General features: G+C 52.1%; 1 protein-coding gene across 1 annotated transcript in view; it reads left to right on the forward strand.

The window, feature by feature from the left end:
• The window catches only part of LOC147725238 (lymphocyte antigen 6E-like), a 29,746-nt gene extending 18,031 nt beyond the window's left edge, over positions 1-11,715 (forward strand). The window contains exons 3-4 of the mRNA XM_086966553.1: positions 7,638-7,844; positions 11,372-11,715. Coding sequence (XP_086822679.1) covers positions 7,638-7,843 — 206 coding nt within the window. The 3' untranslated portion in view covers position 7,844; positions 11,372-11,715. The remainder of the gene's footprint in view (positions 1-7,637; positions 7,845-11,371) is intronic.
• The last annotated feature ends 7,455 nt before the right edge of the window (positions 11,716-19,170 follow it).

Genomic DNA, 19,170 nt, shown 5'->3' on the forward strand with positions numbered 1-19,170 from the left:
GGGCTGTCTCTGGGCTCCTCACTGGGGGTGAAGCACGTGTGCACGGGGGAGGGGGCTGTCTGTGGGCTCCTCACTGGGTGTGAAGCACATGTGCATGGGGAAGGGGCTGTCTGTGGGCTCCTCACTGGGCGTGAAGCACGTGTGCCTAGAGGGGGGCTGTCTGTGGGCTCCTCACTGTTAGACGGAGACCCGGAGGGTCGTCCGAGCAAGGGGGAGAGGCCTTCTGGTGAGGGCCCCTTTGATGTCCGGACCCTCGCACTTGGAGGTCGGGGGTCCGGGATGAGGGAGTCCAGACACCCAGCAGGGGGGTGGAGCCATGGCCCAGGGAGGCTGGGGGTGATCGAAACCTGGCGGAAGGGAGCCATCGACACTCCTTCTTCCATTGACTCGCCAAGTGGTCTCTTTACCCCCTGGGTGGATGGTGGTGCCTCGATGTCGGGGCTTGGCTGGGCCTGAGGTTGAGGTCGACCTGTGGCCACGAGGCCTGGTCGAGGCGGCTCCAAGATGGCGGCTGGGCCGGGGACGGTGGTTCGGGAAGGAACCCGGGCCAGCCGAGAATGTTGTTGTGATGGGCCGGGGCCCCGTCGGGGAAGAGGTGGGGGTTGACCCTGCGGCTGCTGGGGTGGTTCTTGTCCGGGGAACATAGTTAGCAGTGATCCGTGACCCGCCATGCGCGGAGGGGTCGGGCCTACCACGAGGTCTGTCCAACATGCGTCTCCCCCAGCTGAAGGCAGGGAGAGTCACCCATCCTCTTGGGTAATCTCCTCTCCGAGGCGGAAGAAGCGGGACAGGCCGTCTGCGTTGGCGTGGTCGTTGCCGGGGCGATGCTCCACAGTGAAGTCCATCCCCTGCAGGGAGATGGACCAACGCAACAGCTTCGGGTTCTCTCCCCGCATCTGCATCAGCCATTGCAGAGGTCGGTGTTCTGTTTGCACCCGAAAATGGGTACCGAAGAGATAGGGCCGGAGCTTCTTGAGGGCCCACACCACGGCGAAGGCCTCTCGCTCTATGGTGCTCCAGCGTTGTTCTCGGGCCAGCAGGCGTCGGCTGATGAAGGCCACTGGCTAGTCAACTCCCTCGGTGTTGATTTGGGAGAGGACGGCCCCAACGCCGTGATCGGAGGCATCTGTTTGTACTACAAATTCCCGGCTGTAGTCGAGGGCTTGGAGCACGGGGGCCGTGCACATGGCTGATTTGAGGTTCTCAAAGGCGGCCTGACACTCAGGAGTCCAGTGTACCTTCGGGGGGTTCTTCTTGGACGTGAGTTCTGTGAGGGGCCCCACAATGCTGCCATAGTCTTTTATGAAGCGCCGGTAGTATCCGGTGAGCCCCAGGAAGGCTTGGACCTCTGTTTGGGTGACCGGAGGCTCCCAGGCCTGAATGGCAGCGATCTTGAGTTGGAGAGGGGCCACCTGGCCACTTCCCACCTGGTGCCCGAGGTAGGTCACGGACCCTTGGCCGATTTGGCACTTGCTGGCCTTGATTGTTAGTCCTGCTTGTCGGAGGGCGGTCAGGACCTCCCGGAGGTGTTGGAGGTGTTCTGCCCAGTGGTGACTGTACACGGCAATATCGTCCAGATAGGCGGCGCTGAACTCCTCCATCCCCGCCAACACTTTGTTTACGAGTCTCTGGAAGGTGGCGGGGGCGTTTTTCATTCTGAAGGGCATCACTTTGAAGTGGTAGTGGCCATCTGGAGTGGAGAAAGCGGATCGCTCCTGGGCACCAGGGGTGAGGCCGATCTGCCAGAAGCCCGCGGTCAAGTCAAAGATGCTCAGGTAGCGGGCGGCCCCCATGCGGTCGATCAGTTCATCCGCTCGTGGGATGGGGTGAGCGTCTGTTCGGGTTACGGCGTTCAAGCCCCGGTAGTCTATGCAAAACCTGAGTTCTGGGGTGACGCCAGGGGCGGCGGCCTTGGGGACCAGCACGACTGGGCTGGCCCAGGGACTGTCGGAGGGCTCGATTACTCCCAGGGCCAGCATCTTGGATACTTCTGACTGGATGCAGGCGCGTACCAGGCCCATGATCATACCCTTGAGGGTGCGATTGAATCGTTCCACTAGTCCGTTTCCTTGCGGGTGGTAAGGGGTCGTAAATTTGTAGGTGACCCCACACTGTTGCCATAGGGACTTCATGTATCTGGAGATAAAGTTCGTGCCTCGGTCACTGACGACCTCTCGGGGGAAGCCCACCCGCGAGAAGATCCCCATCAGGGCTCGGCCCACCACGGGCGCTGTCACGGTTCGGAGAGGGATGGCCTCGGGAAGCGGGTGGCATGGTCCATGTTGGACAGGCCACATGAAGGGCTCACTCCCTCCCCGCATGACAGGGCCCGGACACCGGCTCTCCAGGTGTTACCCACAGAAGCAACCCGCAATCCGTCCCCTACGGGACTCCTGCCCCCGGACATCTCTGTATCCCGTGCCCGGGCCCCCGTCAGCACCATTGCCCGGCCCGGCCGCCATCTTAGACACTGCACCACGAGGCCGCATGGCCTCAGCTCGACCCCAACCCTGGGCCTGGTCAGGCCCTGACATCCCAGCACCACCAGCCACCCAGGAGGTGAACGGACCACTTGGCAGGTCAATGGGAGGAAGAAGTGTCGATGGCTCTCCCCCGCCAGGTGCCGATCGCCCCCAGCCTCCCCGGGCGCTGGCTCCACCCCCCTGCTGGGTGTCTGGACTCCCTCATCCCAGACCTCCCGACCTCCAAGTGCAAGGGTCCGGACATCAAAGGGCACCACGCTAGTTTCTTCTCTTCCAGCTCCCTCTGGCTTTTTTTCTCTTCCCGTTCTTCCCGTAGCCGTAAGTTTTCGAGGGCTATCTTTTTCTCTGCTAGTTTTAGTTCTCCATCTAAGCGGAGTCGAGCCAGTTCCAACTCGTGGAGCCGGCTCCTCTCCCGTTCTTGGGCCTCCTCGGAAGAGAGGCCCGTTCTTCTTTCTTCTTCTGGGGTTGCCGTTGTTTCGGTGGTCTCGATGCTTTCATCTTGGGGTGGGGGCGCTCCCGTCTCCACCCAAGACTCCAAGGCGTGCTTGAGGTCATCTTTGGTGCTCAGTCCCGTGGTAGCGATGCCCAAGTCTATGCAGAATTGTTTCAATTCCTTGTGGCTGTATTCTTCCAGCCGTTCCATCTGGAATTTCGCGGTTGTTCCCATCTCTTTCGTCGACATTGTTGCTGTGCGTCGTGGGGCGAGTTACTCTCCGTACGATTATGCGTCAGCTCGGATCGCGCCGCTGGCCACCAATGTTAGACGGAGACCCGGAGGGTCGGCCGAGCAAGGGGGAGAGGCTTCCTGGCGAGGGCCCTCTCCTGAGATCGTACGGTCAAGCAACTACCCCCCCCCACAGATGGACGCCACACCCAGGTAGGTTCTGTACACTTGTATAGGTATTCTTAGGTAGGGTAAACTTGACGATACAGCAAGACAAGGATACGATGATCTCGCCAATTCTAGTCTCTGGGGGAAAGGGGGTAGCGGGACAGTCTCAGTACCGGTCCGGTACAGGGGGTAGCTGGTGTATAGCTCTCAATCCTCGAGCTGGAGTGTTCGCAAGTAGGGGCCGCGGCAGCGCTAGCAGGCTTTCGAAGATGGTTCACAAGGATGGGCCGCGGCAGCGCCAGCAGGCTTTCGAAGATGGTTCACAAGGATGGGCCGCAGCAGCGCCAGCAGGCTTTCGAAGATGGTTCACGAAGAGGTTGAGCCGCGGCAGCGCCAGCAGGCTTTCGTAGATGGTTAACGAGGAGGATGAGCCGCGGCAGCGCCAGCAGGCCTTCAAAGATGGTTCACGAAGAGGATGAGCCGTGGCAGCGCCAGCAGGCCTTCGAAGATTGTTCACGAAGAGGATGAGCCGCGGCAGCGCCAGCAGGCCTTCAAGGACAGTTCACAAAGAGGGGCCGCAGCAGCGCCAGCAGGCCTCCCAGGATGAGTTTGTCTCGGTGTCTCTCGACTCCAGGATACAACTGCCCTCCTGCTCTGGAGCTGCCCCAGTTATAGGTCTGGCGCCCCTTTGATGGTCGGACCCTCGCACTTGGAGGTCGGGGGTCCGGGATGAGGGAGTCCAGACACCCAGCAGGGGGGTGGAGCCATGGCCCAGGGAGGCTGGGGGTGATCGAAACCTGGCGGAGGGGAGCCATCGACACTCTTTCTTCCATTGACTCGCCAAGTGGTCTCTTTACCCCCTGGGTGGATGGTGGTGCCTCGATGTCGGGGCTTGGCTGGGCCTGAGGTTGAGGTCGACCCGTGGCCACGAGGCCTGGTCGAGGCGGCTCCAAGATGGCGGCTGGGCCGGGGACGCTGGTTCGGGAAGGAACCCGGGCCAGCTGAGAATGTGGTTGTGATGGGCCGGGGCCCCGTCGGGGAAGAGCTGGGGGTTGACCCGGCGGCTGCCGGGGTGGTTCTTGTCCGGGGAACAGGGGTAGCAGTGATCCGTGATCCGCCATGCGGGGAGGGGTCGGGCCTACCACGAGGCCTGTCCAACACTCACTGGGCATGAAGCACGTGTGCCTAGAGGGGGGCTGTCTGTGGGCTCCTCACTGGGGTGAAGCATGTGTGCATGTGGGGAGGGGTTTGTCTGGGGGCTCCTCACTGGGCATGAAGCACGTGTGCCTAGAGGGGGGCTGTCTGTGGTCTCCTCACTGGGGGTGAAGCACGTGTGCACTTGAGGGGGCTGTCTGTGAGCTTCTCACTGGGCGTGACGCACGTGTGCACTGGGGTCCGTATGTTCTTCATTGGGGTGAAGCACGTGGAGGGGGGTCTCTAGACCCTCATCCAGGCCAGGAGGCCAGTGTTAAAGAAGTTTCCACTCCATGAATACCCCATCCACCTAAATCAATGGGACCCCACTACACACCCACCCGAGGAAGCAGCACCAACGCACCTCGAAGCCCCCGACTCTAGCACCAGCCTGCTGCTGAAATGTACAACCTGGCCCCTATTGAAGAGGTGGGATGTGTCAGGGTGGGGTAAAACCAGCAGGGGCAAGAAAAGAGAGAGGCGTCTGAGAGCCTACGCTGCAGGCTCTGTAGACGTGCATTGGCAGTGGGCTTGCATTTATTTGTTCATTTATAAGGGTTTATATAGCGCGAACTTGACCCACGAGGGTATCAGAGCGCTTTACAGTTGTAAAACATAAATATATGTAGGATTTGTAGACTCTTATTGGGACCAGTGACCTACAGGGACAATCCCCCTCTATGGACACTACACCTGTAGGGGCAGTAGATGTGTGTGGGTAGGAGACCTGTAGGGGCAGTAGCTATCTATGGGCAGGAGACCTGTAGGGGCAGTAGATGTGTATGGGAAAGAGACCTGTAGGGGCAGTAGATGTGTGTGGGCAGGAGACCTGTAGGGGCAGCAGATGTGTGTGGGCAGGAGACCTGTAGGGGCAGTGGGTGTGTGTGGGTAGGAGAACTGTAGGGGCAGCAGATGTGTGTGGGCAGGAGACCTGTAGGGGCAGCAGGTGTGTGTGGGCAGGAGACCTGTAGGGGCAGCAGATGTGTGTGGGAAAGAGACCTGTAGGGGCAGCAGATGGGTGTGGGCAGGAGACCTGTAGGGGCAGCAGATGTGTGTGGGCAGGAGACCTGTAGGGGCAGTGGGTGTGTGTGGGCAGGAGACCTGTAGGGGCAGCAGATGTGTGTGGGCAGGAGACCTGTAGGGGCAGCAGGTGTGTGTGGGCAGGAGACCTGTAGGGGCAGCAGATGTGTGTGGGAAAGAGACCTGTAGGGGCAGCAGATGGGTGTGGGCAGGAGACCTGTAGGGGCAGCAGATGTGTGTGGGCAGGAGACCTGTAGGGGCAGCAGATGTGTGTGGGCAGGAGACCTGTAGGGGCAGTAGATGTGTGTGGGAAAGAGACCTGTAGGGGCAGTAGGTATGTGTGGGAAAGAGACCTGTAGGGGCATCAGATGTGTGTGGGAAAGAGACCTGTAGGGGCAGCAGATGTGTGTGGGAAAGAGACCTGTAGGGGCAGCAGATGTGTGTGGGCAGGAGACCTGTAGGGGCAGCAGATGTGTGTGGGCAGGAGAACTGTAGGGGCAGCAGATGTGTGTGGGCAGGAGACCTGTAGGGGCAGCAGGTGTGTGTGGGCAGGAGACCTGTAGGGGCAGCAGATGTGTGTGGGAAAGAGACCTGTAGGGGCAGCAGATGGGTGTGGGCAGGAGACCTGTAGGGGCAGCAGATGTGTGTGGGCAGGAGACCTGTAGGGGCAGTGGGTGTGTGTGGGCAGGAGACCTGTAGGGGCAGCAGATGTGTGTGGGCAGGAGACCTGTAGGGGCAGCAGGTGTGTGTGGGCAGGAGACCTGTAGGGGCAGCAGATGTGTGTGGGAAAGAGACCTGTAGGGGCAGCAGATGGGTGTGGGCAGGAGACCTGTAGGGGCAGCAGATGTGTGTGGGCAGGAGACCTGTAGGGGCAGCAGATGTGTGTGGGCAGGAGACCTGTAGGGGCAGTAGATGTGTGTGGGAAAGAGACCTGTAGGGGCAGTAGGTATGTGTGGGAAAGAGACCTGTAGGGGCATCAGATGTGTGTGGGAAAGAGACCTGTAGGGGCAGCAGATGTGTGTGGGAAAGAGACCTGTAGGGGCAGCAGATGTGTGTGGGCAGGAGACCTGTAGGGGCAGCAGATGTGTGTGGGCAGGAGACCTGTAGGGGCAGTAGATATCTATGGGCAGGAGACCTGTAGGGGCAGTAGATGTGTGTGGGCAGGAGACCTGTAGGGGCAGCAGATGTGTGTGGGCAGGAGACCTGTAGGGGCAGTAGCTATCTATGGGCAGGAGACCTGTAGGGGCAGTAGATGTGTGTGTGCAGGAGAGCTGTAGGGGCAGCAGATGTGTGTGGGCAGGAGACCTGTAGGGGAAGCAGATGTGTGTGGGCAGGAGACCTGTAGGGGCAGTAGATGTGTGTGGGCAGGAGAGCTGTAAGGGCAGCAGATGTGTGTGGGCAGGAGACCTGTAGGGGCAGCAGATGTGTGTGGGCAGGAGACCTGTAGGGGCAGCAGATATGTGTGGGCAGGAGACCTGTAGGGGCAGCAGATGTGTGTGGGCAGGAGACCTGTAGGGGCAGCAGATGTGTGTGGGAAAGAGACCTGTAGGGGCAGTAGATATCTATGGGCAGGAGACCTGTAGGGGCAGTAGATGTGTGTGGGTAGGAGACCTGTAGGGGCAGTAGCTATCTATGGGCAGGAGACCTGTAGGGGCAGTAGATGTGTGTGGGCAGGAGACCTGCAGGGGCAGCAGATGTGTGTGGGCAGGAGACCTGTAGAGGCAGTGGGTCTGCAAGGACAGTAGGACGGGAGGGCAGTCGATCTGCAGGGGCAGGAGTTCCATAGGAAGGGTTTTTGTAATATTTCTAGGGTAGGCAGTTGGGTGTCTGCCCAGGGAGTGGGCAGAAGGCAACACTGGCTTTCTTTGTGTAATTCCTTTGTTCTGAGCCACCACCTTTGAGGATAAGGATACAAGTCCCGAGAGTGGGTGGGGGGCACACAGGAACTCAATGAGACCACAACCAATGACAGTGCATCCTTGGTCGAACATCAGCCCTCTCCAGTGGTTGGACACCAGGGCTGGGCTCTGATTGTTCACCAGTTTTGGGGGTTCAAAGGTGACTGTCTGCCACAAGGGTGTAACTACCTCCCGTTTCACTTCTTACAGATGACATGTTGGTGAGGAAATACTGCAGCACCACCTGTATACCAACAACTGGTTGTAGCGGCGGACCTGCTCTACTCGAATATCACTGTTGTGGCAAAAACTACTGCAATTTCGCCTACAACGGGGCCGCCGGCGTGAAGACCAACTATGCCCTGCTGACGGTGGCTGTGGGCGTCAGCGCCTTCCTGCTCAGAGCAGGACTGTGAGGTAAGGACAGGCGGTCAGACCCACTCTCAACACTGATGGATACAAGGGACACAGGGGGCAAGCTAGGCACTGGTTGCACGTTGAACGTCACAGGCAGAGGCGGGCATTTTAGCACTAGATGTACATTGAATGTCACAGGCAGAGGCGGGCTCCTTAGCACTAGATGTACATTGAATGTCAGAGGCAGACGCGGGCTTCTTAGCACTAGATGTACATTGAATGTCAGAGGCAGACGCGGGCTCCTTAGCACTAGATGTACATTGAACGTCACAGGCAGAGGCGGGCTCCTTAGCACTAGATGTACATTGAACGTCACAAGCAGAGGCGGGCTCCTTAGCACTAGAGGTACATTGAACGTCACAGGCAGAGGCGGGCTCCTTAGCACTAGATGTACATTGAACATCACAGTCAGAGACGGGCTCCTTAGCACTAGATGTACATTGAACGTCACAGTCAGAGACGGGCTCCTTAGCACTAGATGTACATTGAATGTCACAGGCAGAGGCGGGCTCCTTAGCACTAGATGTACATTGAAAGTCACAGGCAGAGGCGGGCTCCTTAGCACTAGATGTACATTGAACATCACAGGCAGAGGCGGGCTCCTTAGCACTAGATGTACATTGAACGTCACAGGCAGAGGCGGACTCCTTAGCATTAGATGTACATTGAACGTCACAGGCAGAGTCTGGCTCCTTAGCACTAGATGTACATTGAATGTCACAGGCAGAGGCGGGCTTCTTAGCACTAGATGTACATTGAATGTCACAGGCAGAGGCGGGCTCCTCAGCACTAGATGTACATTGAACGTCACAGGCAGAGGCGGGCTCCTTAGCACTAGATGTACATTGAGCGTCACAGGTAGAGGCGGGTTCCTTAGCACTAGATGTACATTGAATGTCACAGGCAGAGGCGGGCTCCTTAGCACTAGATGTACATTGAATGTCACAGGCAGAGGTGGGCTTCTTAGCACTAGATGTACATTGAATGTCACAGGCAGAGGCGGGCTCCTTAGCACTAGATGTACATTGAATGTCACAGGCAGAGGCGGGCTCCTCAGCACTAGATGTACATTGAATGTCACCGGCAGAGGCGGGCTCCTTAGCACTAGATGTACATTGAATGTCACAGGCAGAGGCGGGCTCCTTAGCACTAGATGTACATTGAATGTCACAGGCAGAGGCGGGCTTCTTAGCACTAGATGTACATTGAATGTCACAGGCAGAGGCGGGCTCCTTTGCACTAGATGTACATTGAATGTCACAGGCAGAGGCGGGCTCCTTAGCACTAGATGTACGTTGAACGTCACAGGCAGAGGCGGGCCCCTTAGCACTAGATGTACGTTGAATGTCACAGGCAGAGGCGGGCTCCTTAGCACTAGATGTACATTGAATGTCACAGGCAGAGGCGGGCTCCTTAGCACTAGATGTACATTGAATGTCACAGGCAGAGGCGGGCTCCTTAGCACTAGATGTACATTGAACGTCACAGGCAGAGGCGGGCTCCTTAGCATTAGATGTACATTGAACGTCACAGGCAGAGTCTGGCTCCTTAGCACTAGATGTACATTGAATGTCACAGGCAGAGGCGGGCTTCTTAGCACTAGATGTACATTGAATGTCACAGGCAGAGGCGGGCTCCTCAGCACTAGATGTACATTGAACGTCACAGGCAGAGGCGGGCTCCTTAGCACTAGATGTACATTGAGCGTCACAGGTAGAGGCGGGCTCCTTAGCACTAGATGTACATTGAATGTCACAGGCAGAGGCGGGCTCCTTAGCACTAGATGTACATTGAATGTCACAGGCAGAGGTGGGCTTCTTAGCACTAGATGTACATTGAATGTCACAGGCAGAGGCGGGCTCCTTAGCACTAGATGTACATTGAATGTCACAGGCAGAGGCGGGCTCCTCAGCACTAGATGTACATTGAATGTCACCGGCAGAGGCGGGCTCCTTAGCACTAGATGTACATTGAATGTCACAGGCAGAGGCGGGCTCCTTAGCACTAGATGTACATTGAATGTCACAGGCAGAGGCGGGCTTCTTAGCACTAGATGTACATTGAATGTCACAGGCAGAGGCGGGCTCCTTTGCACTAGGTGTACATTGAATGTCACAGGCAGAGGCGGGCTCCTTAGCACTAGATGTACGTTGAACGTCACAGGCAGAGGCGGGCCCCTTAGCACTAGATGTACGTTGAATGTCACAGGCAGAGGCGGGCTCCTTAGCACTAGATGTACATTGAATGTCACAGGCAGAGGCGGGCTCCTTAGCACTAGATGTACATTGAATGTCACAGGCAGAGGCGGGCTCCTTAGCACTAGATGTACATTGAACGTCACAGGCAGAGGCGGGCTCCTTAGCACTAGATGTACATTGAACGTCACAGGCAGAGGCGGGCTCCTTAGCACTAGATGCACGTTGAATGTCACAGGCAGAGGCGGGCTCCTTAGCACTAGATGTACATTGAGCGTCACAGGCAGAGGCGGGCTCCTTAGCACTAGATGTACATTGAGCGTCACAGGCAGAGGCGGGCTCCTTTGCACTAGATGTACATTGAATGTCACAGGCAGAGGCGGTCTCGTTAGCTGTAGGTACCTTCCTGCTCAGAGCCGGGCTGTGAGGTAAGGACGGGCCATTCGGATCTACTCCCACATCACTAATCGGTACATGGTCTGAGGGGGGCATGCTGGTCACAGGGTGTCATCTGGGGTATCACAGACAGAGGGTGCTCTCCCTGACAGCAGCTGTCAGCATACTCCCATAAGGTAAGAAGGGGTCAGTAGCACCTGCTCACCTGTCACTGCTGGACATGCTGGTGACGTCCTGTTACCTAGCACATGGGCCCCACAACTGAGGGTGGGCACTCCCCAGCAGAGGTCACTGTCCCCTATAGAGGACATCATAATAATAATAATAATAATAATAATAATAATAATAATAATAATAATAATAATAATAATAATAATAATAATAATAATAATAATGACTGTACAATCTTGAGAACAGGGTCAGTAGGCTTCAGTCAGCCACCGTCTTTTCAATTCACCACCAAACCCTCCATGCAGCAAAAAAACAGGGTCAAGAGAGATGCAGTCCCTGGCCCCAGTTTTTAGATGTACTTCTTATTGTCCTGTGTGTAGATCCAAAACATGTGTCCTCAGTCACACTGCTTAAAATGTACTCTTCCAAAAGTGAGGTTTGACTGAGGGCAGACAGTGCTAACCCCACCCGAATGTTACTAGTATGGATTCAACCCTCACTTCTATTTGGATTCTAAATGGATTTACTCGTTTAAATGCAGCTGTTTTACTAAAGCGCCCCTCAGTCTAACTACAGCTTTGAAAAGCAGGTGAAAGGAGTGTTTATGAAAGATGCAATAGGTCAGTCTTACACAATCATTGGCTAGCTTCACACGTTGTTGTTTGGAATGTAATAGGCCTCATATGAAATGACGATTGTGCATAAACTTCTGATTGCTTGTATCATTGTCTTTTGTGTGTTAACATGATTCTCGATTCTCTATAGCGTGCAGAAGCCATACCCAAGATTCTTCCCCTATGACCTGACCTTTCCCGGCTTGATGCTTGGTGTCCAAAGGAACAAGAGGGAGAAGGGAATTTAACTGATGTCCTCAAGGAACCTGGATGAAGACTTTTCACTCTGCCAAAGATGTGCACAAACCCCTCTGTAATCAATGTATAAAGATGTGTGGAAACTTCCTCAAACTCTGTAACACTCCTCTGGCTTTACATATGAGGTCATTAGAGGTAGGAACAGGCTCCTGTCATGAGCCAGCATGTTTCAAAGTATTTAATGATGTAAATTATAGCTGAAGATGGACTGACAAATAAAGATTGATCCGAAATCTCCTCATGAACCTTTCAATGAAACGACTAGTTGAGATTGATAAAATAATAAAAATGTTGCTGAGAGTAAAATCATTCCCTAATTCACAGAATCATTACCTGCAGACATTTCCTCTTAAACATCAGATTGACACATCAGAGAAACTCCCAAAAGAGGAGATTGTTGTAATTGTGGCAGGGAAAGGGCTGAATATGAGGAGGGAAAGAAAAGACGTAAACAGGTTGAGTGTGAGGCAGGGAAGATGCAATGAGGGTCTCCCGAGAGCAGGAACCCCTGTGATGGCGAATGAAAGCAGGACTTCTGAAGAAAGAAAGCAATAGCACAGAGGGGGGTGATTGTAATACAGAACAGGTGTGGGCGAGCTGCACACAGTGCAGGTGAGAGCAGGAAAAAACCCTCCTCCCGCTCTCTGCCTATTAAGTGCTCGGAGAATGGCAATTATCCAATTAATAGACAGATTGAATCTTGATTTCATTAAAGACAACGGAGGCTAATATTATGCAATAACTTTTATTGCTGCCCCAACATGCAGCCCTTTATAAAACATGTGTTACACCATAAGTAAAACATTCCATAGAACTTCAGAAAAATAACATAGCAACAGTGTAAGTAAGTATCATCCTCTTAAGGCTAGGTCGAAAAAGTTCATCACATCAGAATAATCTTGTAATATTGGTGGTACGGCTCGATGAGAAAAGAAACTTCATAGTGATGAACTGTCTGGAAAAGATAGAAAGAAAGAGTGATAACAACTTAAAATGAAAGGAAATTGAGTTATCAAGTAAAATCAACATCGCAAAGGCAACAAAATGTACCGGTAACATAGGTATAAAGACACATTATGGATATAAATACAACTTAAGAATTGTTTTTCTCTTTATTTTAACTTTACTCTGCATGGGTGTGGAGTGTGTTATAACGTTAACCTCCGCTGTCTTTAATGAAACCAAGACTCTATCTGTATGTTAATTGGAGAATCGCCATTTCATCACAAGAACGGAGGCTACCATGATGCAAGTTTAAAGTTATATAACGCCATACTGATCACGTTTTCTACCAGGCCGGCCGCTAATCAGTTTCATCACAGCAAATCAGTTAGGACAAGACTCGGCCTCCCGGGAAGCGGATGTACCACAAGTTCAATTAAAACATACCATGCAAATGACAGGATTCTAAAGGCTCCATTTTACAAAATAAAAATAGAAGGATCAGGTGCCATACAATATCACAAAGTCACATAAAGGGCGGGCAAAATAGTAGGATTTCCACAATTAGATCAAACTCATTTAAGACAGTGGCGCTAAGGCATACAATTCAGGATAAACAAGCATACAATCACAGTTCGCACCAGTTAAGTGCCCGCCCAATGATACTGAAATACCCTGAAAAGTATAGGCACGGATAAAAAAAAGTCGATAATTTACAGAAGAATGGACCCAATACTCTGACCCGAAAAGGGAAGAAGCGAAAGAAAAGGCAAGGAAAGATAAGAAAGAGAAAAAAGGCCATAGCAACAATACGGAAAAACAAAATTCCCCTCCCCCAACCCCCCACCCTGCACCCCTGCAGATGACTACGGCCTACCCCCCTAGCAGCGTGCCTGTCGCCCCAAAGAAGTGAAACCCGAAATATAGGAAGAACAAAGAGAAAGAAAGAAGAACTAAACCCCTACCCTAAAAGGAGAAATGGAGGAGGGCTATATCATACACATTCCCGGTCTCTCCCCACCGCCTTCACAAAGAATCCCCCACAAAGCTGACACAATCGAGCAGACCACAATAGAAAAGTACACCGGAGGAAACTATAAACCCCGCCCCGCTCTCCGTTAACCTAGTAAAGCAATCCCGTTACCGACGAAACCATAGTGTGAAACCCCAAACAACAGTCTCAGCCTTGGCCCCGTCGATCAAATTTGCTGATCCCCTCCGATAAGTAGAGCCCCATCGTCAAGTTGTCAAAATGTACACAGAAGTTGCCGAAATATGGTCTGTTAGATGGAGAAAGGATGGCAAATCCCAAAGTAGACGGCCAGTTCCAATGATGCCCCTCCCCGACTCCAAGGCCAGGCACTGTCCCATCCGCCATTTTGATGGACCAGCTGGGAAGGGGATGCGACACAATCCAACACAGTTCACAGTTCCGACCAAAAGTTTCCAGGATAGGAACAGCAGTTAAATGTTCCGCCGGTTGCAAAACCAAAGATTCTGACCATATATTTGAAACGCCGATCTCAGCATGTTCGAACAGTTCCACTGCTGTAAGGGCAGGCACAGCTCCAAGCACCAGGTCTGAATGCACCGCTGGGGTGTCTGTCGGGAGGTGAGCTGGCCGCCGGGTACCAGGCAACGAGTCAGGGTCCGGTCCCAACCCTCTAATTCCATCCGCTGCCGACATCAGATTCCAGACCTGGGCCTCCATAGTCGCCTGAAGTGCCTCGAGGGCTGCCAGCACTGACCGCAATGACGGGCCGCACTTAGCCCACTCCGCCGGGTTCCGCATAACATCAGGCATAGTGATCCCCACGGAGAGTCGCCCTCCCCGGGGTAAGATTAGTCGGAGCAGGAATGAACCGTGAGGGACAGATCATTAACATGCGTTAGTGCGCGCCAAGCCTCCAACCCAAAGGCACCGGCGATGCATACGCTCCCGCCACACCGCCTCGGGCGCCACTCGCTCTCCACACCTCCGATACGGTACCAGGCAGCAGATCGGCAGCAAAGCAATCAAAAAGATGTCGAAAGTTCCATGGACCGGACTCTGCCGCCCTCACCGGTCTGCTGTTGTTCAACTAGGACCCGGCTTGACCAGCACTCGAGACCCCGGCTTCCAGACTGGGTTAGGCCTCAAGTCAAACCTCGACATTACTCCACTCCACAATGTCGGAAAAGTCTCTGGATCGCTCCATCGGACTGCAGATTAGTTCATACACACGGATATGGGGCGGGAAATCAGGATAGATGTCAGGATCTTCGAGCGAAAGACGGAGGTCAGCGGAGCCGGGAGACTATGCGGCCATCTTGCTTGCTATCATAGCTCCTCCTCTATAGAGAGAGAATATTGATTTCATTAAAGACAACAGAGGCTAATATTATACAATAACTTTAATTGCTGCCCCAACATGCAGCCCTTTAAAGAACATGTATTACACCATAAGTAAAACATTCAATAGAACTTAAAAAAAAAACATAGCAACAGTGTAACTAAGTATCATCCTCTTAAGGCTATGACAAAAAGTTCATCACATCAGAATAGTCTTGTAGTATTGGTGGTACGGCTTGATGAGAAAAGAAACTTCATAATGATGAATTGTCTGGAAACGATAGAAAAAAAGAGTGATAACAACTTAAAATAAAAGGAAATTGAGTTATCAAGTAAAATCAACATTGCAAAGGCAACAAAATGTACCGGTAACATAGGTATAAAGACACATTATGGATATAAATACAACTTAAGAATTGTTTTTCTCTTTATTTTAACTTTACTCTGCATGGGTGTGGAGTGTGTTATAACGTTAACCTCCACTGTCTTTAATGAAATCAAGACTCTATCTGTATGTTAATTGGAGAATCACCATTTCATCACAGGAACAGAGGCTACCATGATGCAAGTTTAAAGTTATATAACGCCATACTGATCACGTTTTCTACCGGTCTAAGGTAGAAACTTGCAAAGGTAGAAGCACAGGACCAGTCTGCCGCTTGAAGTATATCTGAAAGCGTACCACCAGCCCAAAAGACTTCGCTGATCATCGCACCTCGGGAAGAGTGTGCTCCAAATTTTGTTAAATCCACTCCACCTTCCAAAATAATTGCTCTTACCCATCTAGAGATAGAAGCTGTAGATATTGCTTCATGTGGCTTCACAAAGGATATCAGCAATTGATTTTCACCAACGGGTCTAACATCAGACGTACTACTTTGGTAGGCTTTAAGACAACTTGAAACACAAAGGTTTTTACAATCATTAAAATAAGAGCAAACAATACTCCCAGGCATTGTTTTGGTTCTTTTACAAATGTCAAAATGGACTCCGTCTGGGGAATAATATCTGTTGCAGATTTCTAAAGCTCTAACATCAGATCCTCTTCTGAAGGATATAAGGCAGAGAAGAGTAGCTAATTTAATAGACAACTATTTTTTTGAGAGGAAAGGATTGTCAGGCCAAGACATAAATAAGGCAAACATAAGATTAACGTTCCATAAGGACTGATACCGAGCCCTGGTAGGGCATCCAAGTCTTATCCCTTTCATTACTCTGCGGGTCAAAGGATCGCTATCAACAGAGAACTCGTTCACCAGTGCGTGACCTGCCTAAATCCCTGATCTATAGCAGGTAAAAGTTAGGTAACATAAGCCAGATCTACATTATTCTTCCAGGACGTTGGCTATATTGATTATAGGAGCATCCACAGGATCCAAATCTCATTCCATGTACCAACTAGTGAATTCCTTCCTTACACAAGTCTATCTTTCTCTTGTGCCTGGTGCCCATGACTCATCCAGTAGGCTTTTAGCCTTTCCTCATCTGCTTGATCACCTGAAATCCTCCAAACAAGACGGTTCATGTTTCCTTCTAGTAAGAGAGAATGTTGTTCCACTTCTTGTCCTAGGAGAAGGCCTAAATACCCTGGAATTAAATGTGGAATGTCTATTGCTAATTTCAGGACCCCAGGAAACCATACCTGTTTATTTCAAAAGGGAGTTACCAATATTATGTTGTATTTCTTTTACCGCATTTTTCGCAATACTGTTAGATTTGGAGGTCTCTTGTTGGCACAGGTAAGTACTTGTGACAAGCAGGGACCCTCTCCTCTAGTCAGGATAAGGGGATCACCCTCTAAAATAACCCCTGGTCAACCTCTAGGTAGTGTGGCACAAGCAGACAAGGCTTATCTCAGAAGTGTTTTACAGGTTAAGCATTTATGAACGCATACAGTAACTCATGGACACACCTCAAAAGGGTACCACACTAGTTTTATATCAAAAATAGGTATTTTAAGGCTTAACACAAGATCCAATACCGTTTAAAAATAGGCCACAATACTGTTGAGGATTCAAGAGTTCTTTAAAAATGCATATTTCTAGGGTTCTGTGCGCTTCGCGCACCCTGTCCGACTCGTACTGCGTTGGAAAAGAGTCTTAATGCAATACAAAAACATTGTGGACACTCTGGTCCGAGGCGGAGACCCCTGGGGTGCAATTCAGTTACAGTACGTTGAGGATCATAGCTTTTGACATGGGCGATGGGTGTGCAGGTGAAGGCGTACCCGGGACGTTATCGGCGGCTTCCCAATGCGAGACCGGCTCGTGCAGGCGTCGTGGTGTGAGGCGTAGGAGCTGGACTCCGGGGAGCGATGCGGACGATCTGGGTCTCCAGGCGTTCACTGTGCGGCGCGTTTTGCACGGGTTGTACCTCAGAGCGGGGATGCTTCGTTGTAGACGGTGCGTTGAAGGGCGACTGGTACACGGCGGCGTACGAGCCGTATTCAGCCCTGCGATGCGAACGGGTCTCCGGCCAGCGGCTGGGATGCAGTGATGCAGTGCGGCTCAAAGGGGAGAGAGGAAAAGAGATGTGCGTTGCAGCCTGGTTGTCGTACGGTGCGAGCTACGGCTCGTAGGGGAGCGGAGACACACAGTTCGAGGCGGCCCAGCACTGGCTTTGCAGAAATAAGGGATTTGAGGCGGACTTTAGATCGCGGGTCCAGCGGCCCGGGGCAGAAGCAGATTCCAGCAGCTCTAGTTAAGGCAGGAGGAGTCCAATAGTCCTGTGACTCAGTTCCGGGGGCAAGCTCACACACCTGCCCTTGGAGATTGTTGAAAATTGCAAAAAAAACAGTTGATGGATAGAATGTAGAACAATGTCATACATTCACCCCAGTACAAGGATCTGGGCCTAAATCCATCGTTTTTTTGCACTCCACACCACCCTGGGTTAGACATTGGCTATATGCAAATCAGCTCTGACCCTGTGCCTCATGGGAAGAGTCCAGTCCGAACTACCAAGCCATGTCTTTCCCACACCGGAATCAAGCATCCAAGGACCGGTTTCTGCCTTCATCAGCCTGGATAGCTTGACTCCAGTGGTGTGGAGAGCCTGGAACTCACGTCTGAGTATACCCAGCACACTCGGGGTGAAAATTGCAAAAAACACAGTTGATCCGTCAACTGTGTTTTTTGCAATTTTCACTTGGAGATTGTTGAAGCACAAGTGTATTAACGTCTCTCTCAGTCTTTTTCTCTCCTTTCACAGCAAGGCAACTACTGCAGGCCAATCCCCAGGTCAGGGACAGTACTCCTCCTTACATCTTTCCCAGGTCCTTCTTGTCGGGGAGAGGTTCTTCTTGTTTGAAGCAGGATCTAATTTCTTAGGAGCAGGGCTCCTATATTTAAAGTACAAATCCTTTGTTCTTTGAGGCCAGGGGTCCTTTGCCTAGTTCAGTCCAGTTTCTGAGCACTTTGTTGACAGGATGCAGGCTTCTGCTTTCAGTGTGCAGGGCAAAGACATCAGACGCTCCACAGGAGGTGGAGCCAGCATTGTGGTGGCAGAGCACAGCCCTATTCAGTGTCAAGGGGCACTCCTCCCACCCATCCTGGTGTAGTCTTCCTATTCACCACCCGGCTGCCCAGCCTGTCTCCTGGAATTCCCCAGCCCTGTCACACACAAAAACCAGACAACAGATTCACATCCTAGCAGAGGCGGGCTGAAAAGGTTAGGCAAGCAAATACCAACTTTCTAAAAGTGGTATTTGCAAACACAGAACATTAAAATAAACTTTACTAAAAGATGTATTTTATTATTCTGAGTTCAGGCATACCAAACTCGAATTTCTACCATTTTTATGAGTCTGTTAGGAATCTAGAATGTAACAATTCCAACAGCCCATTCTGGCCTATGAGAACAGGTAGCCTTACAATAGTGAAACATGAAAATGGCTGTAATTCACTATTAGGACATGCCACACACATCAGGGCTTGTCCTACCTTATGCTTACCATGCACCCTGCCCTTGGGCCTATGATAGGGGTGACTAATATGAAGTTAAGGGAAGGTTTAGGGGCTGGCAAGTGGGTGCACTTACCCAGTCAGCATGACAGTACCAGACTGCATGCAGGCTCGGCAATGGCAGACCTTAGACACATTTTACAGGGCTGCTTCTGCGGGTGGCACAACCAGTGCTGCAAGCCCACCAGCAGCATTTGTATTTACAAGCCCTGGGCACTCCTGGTGCACTTTACTGGGGTCTGACAGTAAACCAAATAAGCCAATCATGTAAACCAATCAACATATACATTTTTATATAGAGAGCACTTGCACTGTGGCACTGATTGGCAGTGGCACAGAGCTCTGAGCAACTAACACCAGCAACACACATGAGGCAACAGCAACAGAAATGGAAGGGAGACCCATGCCAATGGTGCCAGGTCTAACAGATACTCTATGTATTAGAGCGAAAAGGGG

Source organism: Lissotriton vulgaris, chromosome 4_1 (genome assembly GCF_964263255.1).
Source record: "Lissotriton vulgaris chromosome 4_1, aLisVul1.2, whole genome shotgun sequence".
In the NCBI taxonomy this organism is placed as follows: domain Eukaryota; kingdom Metazoa; phylum Chordata; class Amphibia; order Caudata; family Salamandridae; genus Lissotriton; species Lissotriton vulgaris.